Raw genomic sequence first — 10061 nt, 5'->3', positions numbered from 1 at the left:
GATTGGGCGGAACACTCCCTGGCTGCTGGAGGGGAGAGGGTCCTGACTCAGGGATTAAAGGCTGTGCCCTATGGCCCTTGATTGTTCTGGACACGGCCTTGAACCATGAGAGCTTGAAGAGAGCTCTCGTGCAACTTGAAATTAGCAAGTGGCTGTGCAGAGGGCTAAAGGTAGCCCAGGAATTAGGCTCTAGCCGTGTAACAGCTCAGTCTCTCCACTGCCCTGTAGTTCCAGTCCGTTCGTCTCAGAAGACAGTTTCTTTCCAGGAGTTCTCATTCACAGGCGTGTGGTGCACGCCTTTAATCCCAGCACTCGGGAAGTAGAGACAATTGGATCTCTGAGTTTGATTCCAGCCTGGTCTACAGATCGAGTTCCAGGACAGCCAGGGCTACATGGAGAAACCCTGTCTCAAAACAAAAAACAAAAAACAAAAGCCGGCTGGTGGTAGTGGTGAATGCTTTTAAATCCCAGCACTCGGGAGGCAGAGGCAGGTGAATCTCGGTGAGTTCGAGGCCAGCCTGGTCTACAAAGTGAGTCCCAGGACAGCCAGGACTGTTACACAGAGAAACCTTGTCTCAAAAAAAAAAAAAAGTTAAAAGGTCAAATGACTTAGCTCAGCCACTATTTGAATCTGGGTCTTGGTGACAGTTTTTTTACTCATGTACTTTATGCCTCTAAGTGCAGAGCTGAACTGTACGTAAATACCACTTCCTGTGTTTTGACTCCAGACACGATTACCTGGTTTCTATATGCTGCCCCCTGCACGGCTGGTCTCTAGGAGCATCCGGCTTGCCCCGTCCTGGATCTGCAACTCTTCTCGTTCCTTCATGGATCTGAAGGCTCTCCTTTCCTCCTTGAACGACTTTGCATCCCTCTCCTTTGCCGAGAGTTGGGACAATGTGGGATTACTGGTGGAACCGAGCCCTCCCCATACTGTGAAGACCCTCTTCCTGACCAACGACTTGACGGAGGAGGTCATGGAAGAGGCTCTGCAAAAGAAGGCGGACCTCATTCTCTCCTACCATCCACCGATCTTCCGGGCCATGAAGCGCGTAACTTGGAAAACCTGGAAGGAGCGCCTGGTGATCCGGGCGCTGGAGAACAGGGTCGCCATCTACTCCCCGCACACGGCCTATGATGCCGCACCCCAGGGAGTCAACAGCTGGTTGGCCAAAGGGCTTGGTGAGAAACATTGTATCCTTCCATAGTTAATGATTTCTCTACAGATACTTCGAGATTTTTAGAATGTCTTCCTAGTAAAGTTTTAATTTTTTTGGGGGGGGGGAAACGGGTTTTTCTATTTTTATTATAGTACATTATTTATAAAATAATGTGTTGCTTAAGTTTGGTAATTAAGTTTCATTTGAAAATGTATTTATTTTTATATCCGTTAAGTGTTTTGTCTGCTTGTATGTGAGTGCACCACATGTGTGCAGGGCCCATGAAGGCCAGAAGAGAGTGCAGGATCTTCTCGAGTTGGAGTTACAGTCAGTTGATGAAGGGCTCTAGCGGGCCCGAGCTCGGCAAGCGTGGGGCCAACAGGTTTTGCCTTTTATCCTTCTCCCCTTGCTAAACCGTTAGATTCCATTCCTAAAGCTAGCCCCTGAAATCCATTTCCTTATTTGGCCACTGACTCATTCCTGAGACAACACACCAAGGTCCAACCATCAAAATTCATTATTTGGCTAACATGTCCAATCAGGATTTACCTACTCACCCTAGCACAGACCTTTTTCTCCTTAAAACCCACTTCTGCAAAAAACACCTGCTTGCTTGACTGTGTTTGCTCTTGCTGATGTTTGCAGAGCTCCTCCCCCAGGAAATAAAGCTCCTCTGTGCTGAGAATGCCCTGTCCAGTTATGTCCTGTACCAACTCTGAGGGGGCCAACCTCCCTTACCGTTGTGAAGTTCTGTGTGGGTGCTGGGAATCAAGCCCAGGTCCCCTGCAAGAGCAAGTAGTACTCTCCACCACTGAACCAGCTCTCCAGCCCAAGTTTCATTTGAAAAATGAACGATTTATAGGGGCTGAAGAATTGGCTCAGCAGTTAAGCAACTTTTGGTTGCTCTTACAGAGGACCTGGGTTCCCAGCAGCCACGTGGAGGCTCCCGACCGTTGGTAACCCCCATCCCAGGGGAACCAAAGCCCTTCTAACCTCTGTGGACACACACACACATGATGCATACACATAATGCAGGCAGAACACTCGTATACATAAAAATAATGAAATAAATAAATCTAAACAAAATCTTTTAAGAAAGAAAAATGAAACCTTGTAAATTAGGCTTGGTGTGAGAGAAACCTGTACTCCACAATCTTATTCTTTAAGCATCCAGGAAGCTGAATCAGGAGAGCTTCAGTTTAAGGCCAACCTGAGCTATATAGCCAGACACTGCCTAAATCACATCACATATCATCCCACCAAAACATAAGCAAAACAAACCATGGAACATTTTTGTTGTTTTGCTACCGAGTCTCATGCCGCTCAGGCTGGCTTGATATGTAGAGGATTGTCCTAATTTGCTTTTATAGCTGGGGTAAACACCATGACCAAAAGCACCTTGAGAAGGAAAGGGTTTGTTTCATCTTACAGCTCATCATGAAGGGAAGTCAGGGCAGGAGCCTGGAGGCAGGAACTGAAGTAGAGGCCACACAGGAACGCTGCTTACTGGCTTGCCTCTCGTGGCTTGCCTAGCCTGCTTTCTTATAGAACCCAGGACCACTCAGGGTCTTGGGTCTTCCTACATCAACCCTTAATCAAGAACATGCCCCATAGACTTGCCTCCAGGCAGTCTGATGGAGGCATTGTTTTCAGTTGAGGTTTCCTTTTCCCGGATGACCTTGGCTTGTGACAAGCTGACCAGACGTAGCCAGCACTGGGGTGAATAAGCAGAGTGTGAGGCGTCATTGCTAGGTGGGCATCATGACTGTCAGTCAGATAGATGACAGTGTCAGCACCCCGGGCGGGCGCCCTCGCAGCTCTAGAATCAAAGCTCAGCATCTTCGGGATACGCCTGCTGCGTCAGTTACATAGACACCACGATTTCGGTCTGGTTTGCTGTTGTTTTGCTTTTCTTTATGAATCTTTGTTATTATTGTGTGACTGTGGGAGCGCACATTGGTGGAGGTCAGAGGACACCTTTCAGGAGTGGGTTCTCCCCTTCCACCGTGGGTTTCCAGAACTGAACTCAGGTCGTGAGGCTTATGTGACAAGTACCTTTCCCCAGTGAGCCACCACTGCCGGCCCCCACCTTACCTAGAGAAGGGCCTCAAGCTGGGGATCCCCGCTTCAGTTTCCCAGGCTAGAATGAGTATGTCGACCACACCCAGCACAGCATCAGGATCTCACTGAACGCTCACATCCGGCACCGTGAGCATTTTAATACTCAATTTGGGCTAAAGTAATTTTGTTGTGGTTTGGTTTGGTTCTTTGTTTTCTTTTTTCTTTTCTCCCTTTTTTTTTTTTTTTTTTGAGACAATCTCACTGTGTAGCCTTGGCTAACCTGGAACTTACTATGTAGACCAGGCTGGTGTCAAACTCATGGAGATCCACCTACCTCTGACTTCCCAGTTCTGGGATTAAAGGTGTGTACCATCACACTTCTTGGCCTTGGACTGTGATGCCTTGATAATAAAATGGTCATTATAATGTGTTCAATATATAAGTATTTGTGATCTATACTGTGGTTTGAATGACCAAACAGTGGATAAATTTTTTTAAAAAATCAGTGATTCAGTCTTTTTTGTCCAAGATTTCCAGAAATATGAGTCTTTGGAAAATAATTGTGAAAATTGATTTTATTTTGTATGTCTAGACCAGATCTTTAGATATAGTGATGAGCATCTGATGGTTATGTATGGATGTTCACATATATGAACAGGAAAATGAATGCTGAGACATTTCATATAGATTTTTACTTAGAATAGTTTATCTCTTTAGTTCTAAAGCACTACAAAAGCCTTGATTTCCCCACAACTTTTTCCTCAGGAACTTGCACTGCCAGGCCCATCCACCCCTCCAAAGCTCCTAACTATCCCACAGAGGGGGCCCACCGAGTAGAAGTCAGTGTGAACCACACCCAAGACCTGGACAAAGTCGTGTCCGCAGTGAAAGGAATTGGAGAGGTTTCTGTCACTTCTTTTTCCGCTAGGTACATCATACATTCCTCTGTTTTAAAAGCTTGTTTTATATTATTTATTTAGTGTGTGTATTTGCGTGGACAGATGTGTACCATAGTGCATGTATGGAGGTCAGAAGACGTCTTGGGGGAAGTAATTCCCTCCCACCGCTGCATGGGTTCCACAGGATGACGTCACACAGGCTTGGCAGTAAGAATCTTCACCCCCGAACCATCTCACTGTGCTGCCCCTTCACTGTTTGGTTCGTTTGCTTTAGTTTTTCTTTCAGCCGGGGTCTCATGATGTCTGCAGCCGACTCCAAGTGTTGGGGTGACAGATGGGGGCCACTGCTCCTGGCTTTTTCTTTTTTAGTTTTGTTTATGCATATGGGAGTTTCGTCTGCACTTACGTCTGTGATCCACATGTGTGCCTGGGGCCAGGGAGGCCAGAGGAGGGGCAGTGGATCCCCTGAGACTGGAGATGCCGACAGTCCTGACCCACTGTGTGGGCGCTCTCCAAGAGCCGGCCCTGCAGCCCTACGTAAAGCTTTTTGAACTTTCCTGGTAGTACTGAAAGGGAATTGTTTCGACTTTGAAGGATGTAGTCAGACCCTAGTGATGTATTCATGTCAGGCTCAGTTTTACCAGTTTCCAGTGAAACAGTGATTCCCAAGCACTTTCATGAAAGTGCCTCTGGGAAGGTCCATCATTTGGTTGTTTGAAAGTAGGGTAAGAGAGACTCTCTCATCTAGTTCATTCTGATACCCATGGAAGCATCAGGAAGGTAAAGATTGGGGGTTTGTCAGTGGTAGAGCACGTGCCTATGATGTGTGGGCTCTGGTACCCTAGCACCACCAGGAAGAGAGAGAGAGAGAGGAGGCTGGGCCGGTGAGATGGCCTAGTGGGTAAAAGTACACGAGCCAAGAGTGATGACCTGAGATCAGTCCCTGGAACCACATGGTGGGGAGAGAACCCACTCCTGCAAGTTGGCCTCTGACCTCCACTGCCCACATGCACATGCCCCTCCCCTCCACGGTAATTAAAACCAAAAAACAGGAAAGGAAAGGCAGCAAGATACACAAAAGTAGGGCTTAACAATTTTTTTTTCCAGATTTATTTATTTATTACATATACAGTGTTTTGTCTGCATGTATGCCTACAGGCCAGAAGAGGGCACCAGGTCTCATTATAGATGATTATGAGCCACCATGTGTTTGTTGGGAATTGAACTCAGGTCCTCTGGAAGAGCAGCCAGTGCTCTTAACCACTGAGCCATCTCTCCAGCCCCAACAATTATTTTTAAAACAAAGATAAATGATTTCTTATTGAACTTGAAATCTGTATAGGGCTACAAGAAGAGATCGATTTGATTCATGGATTGTTTATGGATTTTTTTTGTTTTTGTTTTTTGGGTTTTGTTTGTTTGTTTGTGAAAAGGTCTCACTATTTAGTCCAAACTGTCCTCAAACTCACAACCCTTCTGCCTTAGTATGCCAAATACTGTGATTACAGATGTGTATCTCCACACCCAGTGGAATAATGGTTTTTATTATTGTTATTTTATGTGCATTGGCATTTTGCCTGCACACCTGTCTGTGAGAGGGTGTTGGAGTTTCTGGAACTGAGGTTACAGACAATTGTGAACTGCTATATGTGTGCTGGGAATTGAACCCTGGTCTTCTGGAAGAGCAGCCAGTGCTCTTAACTGCTGAGCCATCTCCAGCCCAGAATAATGGTTAAGTATAGATTTTTTTTTTTTGCTTTATGCATTGTAGACAAGCATTCTCCCACTGAGCTACATCCCCCTGCATTAATATAGATTTTCTTTTTATCATAAAATCATTGCAAATATCCTACAGTAGTTTGGATGGAATTTCCAGACTCTAAAAACACCATCATTCTTGGAACACGGAGTAGTTTGATATCACAGGAAGTATTCCGCCACACTGAAGTACCATGCAATACTTAAATAAAAAAATAAATAAATTGAAAATAAAGCACTAAAAAAATTCAAACAAAGCTAGGCATGATGGCACATGCCTTTACCCCAGCACTTGGGAGACAGAGTCAGGCAGATCTCTGAGTTTGAGGACAGCCAGGGCTACACAGAAAACTGTCTCGAAAAAAAAAAAAAAAATTAAAATTAAACATCTAAAAATCTAAACAACAGCTTTTGAGATGCTCAGTGGATAAAGTTGCTAACTGCTCAGCCTCATGCCCTGAGTTTGATCCCTGGACCCACATGATGGTAGGAGAGAACCATGTCCCAAAAGTTGTCCTCTGACATCCACATGTGTGCTATGGTGTGCATGTACACAGACACACACACACACACACACACACACACACACACACACACACCCCTAATGAATAAAAAAAAGACTCAATCCAAATAATCCTTCCCTTGTTTACAGAGGACTAGGGATTTCTGTTGCCCACACTGGCCTCAGACTTTTGACCCTTTTACCTTGGCCTTTCAAGTGTTAGGGTACAGGCATGTGTCACCCCACCCTGCTAAGAAGTAGGTATCCTTCCAACCACATATAGATAGGAATATAAAGAAATATAGTTTTGTTTTACGTATTGTTTTGGTTTTATTTATTTATTTTTAACACAGGGGTCTCACTATCTCACTATATACCTCTGGCTGTCATGGAAGTTCTTAAGTAGACCAGGTTGGCCTCAAACTCACAGAGATCCACCTGCCTCTGCCCCCAGAGTGCTGGATTAAAGATGTGCGCCACCACACCAGGCATACACATGGTTTTTTAACAAATGGCGTGCTATGGGTGCTGGGAACTGAACTCTGGTCCTTTGCAAAGAGCACTGGCATTCTTAACCTCTAAGCCATCTCTCCAGACCATTTGTTTGTTTGACTTTGTCTTTTTGTTTTGTTTATTGGTTTTGTTTTTGAAATGGTCTCCTCTGTAGTCCTAGCTGTTATATAGACCCGGCTGGCCTTGAACTCACAGAGAACCCCCTGCCTCTGCCTTCCAAGAGCTAGGATCAAAGGTGTTCATCACTACACTTGACTTGGAGGTAGCCTGAGTCTCATGTAGCCCAGGTTGGCCTCTACCTCCTGATCTTGCCTCTCCTTCCCAAGTGCTGGGATTATAGGCATGTGCTACCCACCGGGTCAGATTACCTTCTAAGGTGCCTTTTGTTTCTAGAATTCTGTGGTCACTAAAACTCAGTGTATTGTTTTTGTTTGGAGGCAGGGTTTGGCTGTATGGTGCTATCTGGCCTTGAACTCACCACAGTCCTTCTGCCTTGGCCTCCTGAGTGGAGGAGTTACAGGCACGTGGCCCCATGCTTATCTGTAAGACTTTCAACAGCGCTTTGTTTGAGAATCCCTAGTGCCCTGCGTCTCAGAATGTGGCTCAAGGACTGTCTGTCTGTATGTCCTTCATGGGTACTTACTGTCAATGCAGATTTGCGGCTTCATTCCTATTCTGTATAATTTGGATTCGGGCATTGAAAATTACCCTCGGAGGTGAAGACACTTGCTGCCAAGCCTGATGGGACTTGGTTTTGATCCCTGGGACCTGCATGGTAGAAAGAGGAAATCAGAGGGCTGGAGAGATAACTCAGTGGTTTAGAGCACCAACTGCTCTTCCATAGGACCTTGGTTCAATTCCCAGCACCAACATGGCAGCTCACAACTGTCTGTAACTCCAGTTCCAGGGGAGCTGACACCCTCACACAGACAAATGTGCAATAAAATAAATAAATAAACAAACAAACAAACAAACAAATAAATATTTAAGAAAAAAAGAAAGAGGAAATCAACTCCCACAAATTGTACTCTGATTTACTCTGATTCACACCTACACCGTGACACGTGCACACTGTGTTATGTATGCACACACACATGTGCATACCCACATACGTGTAAAAAAATAAAATTTCCATTTTCCATTTTTTCTATCTCTGACTATAGATGTTCTATTTTACTGGACATGTTGAAGGATTTAGCCACTGTTATTTTAAGCTGGTAGGCTTAAGATGTCAGAGGGTTCCGAGGCAGCTACAGTCTGAGAACACTATTGGTTGGGATTGAGCAAGTTCTGCTGATCACATCTTTGGTTTCATGTAAATGTTCATAGCAGGTTATAAACTGTAGGGTATTTAAAATACTTTACCTTAGTCAAACAGCTGATTTCTTTCTAGGTGTGATGACGAGGAACACACACGAATCAGCCTGAATTGTACTCAGAAGGCTTTGATGCAGGTGCTAGCTTTTCTCTCCCAGAACAGACAACTTTATCAGAAAACTGAAATTCTGTCACTGGAGAAGGTATTTCTGCCCTCATGTTGCTGAGCATTGTGACAGCTGTGTTGGCCATGACTGGCATGCAGATCCTGTGTGTTTAATGTGTGAGTGTTGGCCATGACTGACATGTGGATCCTGTGTATGTTGAATGTGTGAATGTTGGCAGATTGCGTTACTATTGTTCTTGTGCTGCAGATTCATTTGTCAACTATTAAGTCAAACAGTCATCAAGGGCCAGCAAGACAGCTCAACAGGTAAAGATGGTGTGGTCAAGCCTGGCCACGTGAGTGTGATTCAGAGGACTCACAGATGGAGAGAACAGACTGGGTGTGCACATACAGACACACACAAGCACCAAGTATGGTGAGGACGTACTCCTGGAAACTTTATTGTGAGGAGATAGTCTAGGATTAGGAAAGCATTGTTCTTTCTTCTTCGTGGTTTTAGACCTGGATATTCATTACCCTCCCGTATTAGTTCCTTTCCTGTTGCTGTGACAAAATACCATGACCAAGGCAGCTTACAAAAAAGAAAAAGTGTGTGATTGGGTTTACAGTTTCGAAGGGCTAGAGAGGGTAGAGAAAAGGCATGGCGGCCTGAACAGCTGGTAGCTCACATCTCGATCCACAAGTAGAAAGCAGAGGGGACACTGGAAATAACTTGAGTCTTTTGAAACCTCAAAGCCTGCCCCCAGTGACCTCCTCTAACCAGGCCACACCTCCTAATCTTTCCCAAACTTGAACCTTTGGGGTGGGGCTATTTTCACTCAAACTACCACATTCAACGTGTTGGTCCCTATAGGCTCATGGCCGTGTCATCAGGAAAAATGCATTTAATCTCACTTCTAAAGTTCCCATAGTCTTTCACAGTCTCAATACTTTTTAAAAGTCCAAAGTTCAATGTCTTTTCTGAGTGTCACAATTAGGGTTTTACTGCTGTGAAGGGACACCATGACCACACCAACTCTTATAAAGGAAAACATTTAAGTGGGCCTGGCTTACAGTTTCAGAGGTTTAGTCCGATATCTTCGTGGTGAGAAGCATGGTGGCATGTAGGCAGACATGGTCCTGGAGAAGGAGCTGAGAGTTCTACATCTTTTTTTTTTTTTGAGATAGGGATTCTCTGTGTAGCTTTGGTGCCTGTCCTGGTCCTGGATCTCACTCTATAGACCAGGCTGGCCTTGAACTCACAGAGATCCACCTGGCTCTGCCTCCCGAGTGCTGGGGTTAAAGGCTTGAGTTCTACATCTTGATCTGTAGGCAGCAAAGGAGACTGTTTTGTCACACTGGGCGTAGCTTGAGCATAGGAGACCTCAAAGCCTGCCTCCACAGTGACACACTTCCTCCAACAAGGCCACACCTCCTAATAGTGCCTCTCCCTGTGGGCTGAGTATTCACACACCTGAGTCTATGGAGGCCATTCCTATTCAAACCACCACCACACTGAGACTCAAGGCAATCTTTTAATTGTAACCCCCTGTGAACTAAAAGAGCAAATTACATACCTCCAACATACAATGACATAGAATATACATTACCATTCCAAAAAGGAGGAATGGGGACATAATGAGGAAATACTGGAACAAAGCCAGCCTGGAGCCCATCAAGGCCAATTCCAAATCCTGTAGCTCCGTGTCTGGTGTCAAAGGGCTTAGATGGCTCCTCCCTTATGG

General features: G+C 45.2%; 1 protein-coding gene across 3 annotated transcripts in view; it reads left to right on the top strand.

Moving 5' to 3' along the window:
• Nif3l1 (NGG1 interacting factor 3 like 1) overlaps positions 1 to 10061 on the top strand; it is a 38796-nt gene that overhangs the window by 19184 nt on the left and 9551 nt on the right. For all 3 annotated transcript variants that reach the window (XM_059278517.1, XM_059278515.1, XM_059278516.1), the window contains 3 exons: positions 729 to 1182; positions 3987 to 4149; positions 8287 to 8413. In XM_059278517.1, coding sequence (XP_059134500.1) covers positions 729 to 1182; positions 3987 to 4149; positions 8287 to 8413 — 744 coding nt within the window. The remainder of the gene's footprint in view (positions 1 to 728; positions 1183 to 3986; positions 4150 to 8286; positions 8414 to 10061) is intronic.

This window comes from Peromyscus eremicus, chromosome 13 (assembly GCF_949786415.1).
Source record: "Peromyscus eremicus chromosome 13, PerEre_H2_v1, whole genome shotgun sequence".
In the NCBI taxonomy this organism is placed as follows: Eukaryota; Metazoa; Chordata; class Mammalia; order Rodentia; family Cricetidae; genus Peromyscus; species Peromyscus eremicus.
Note: the sequence above shows the minus strand (reverse complement) of the source record. Positions and strands in the feature narration are given on the sequence as shown.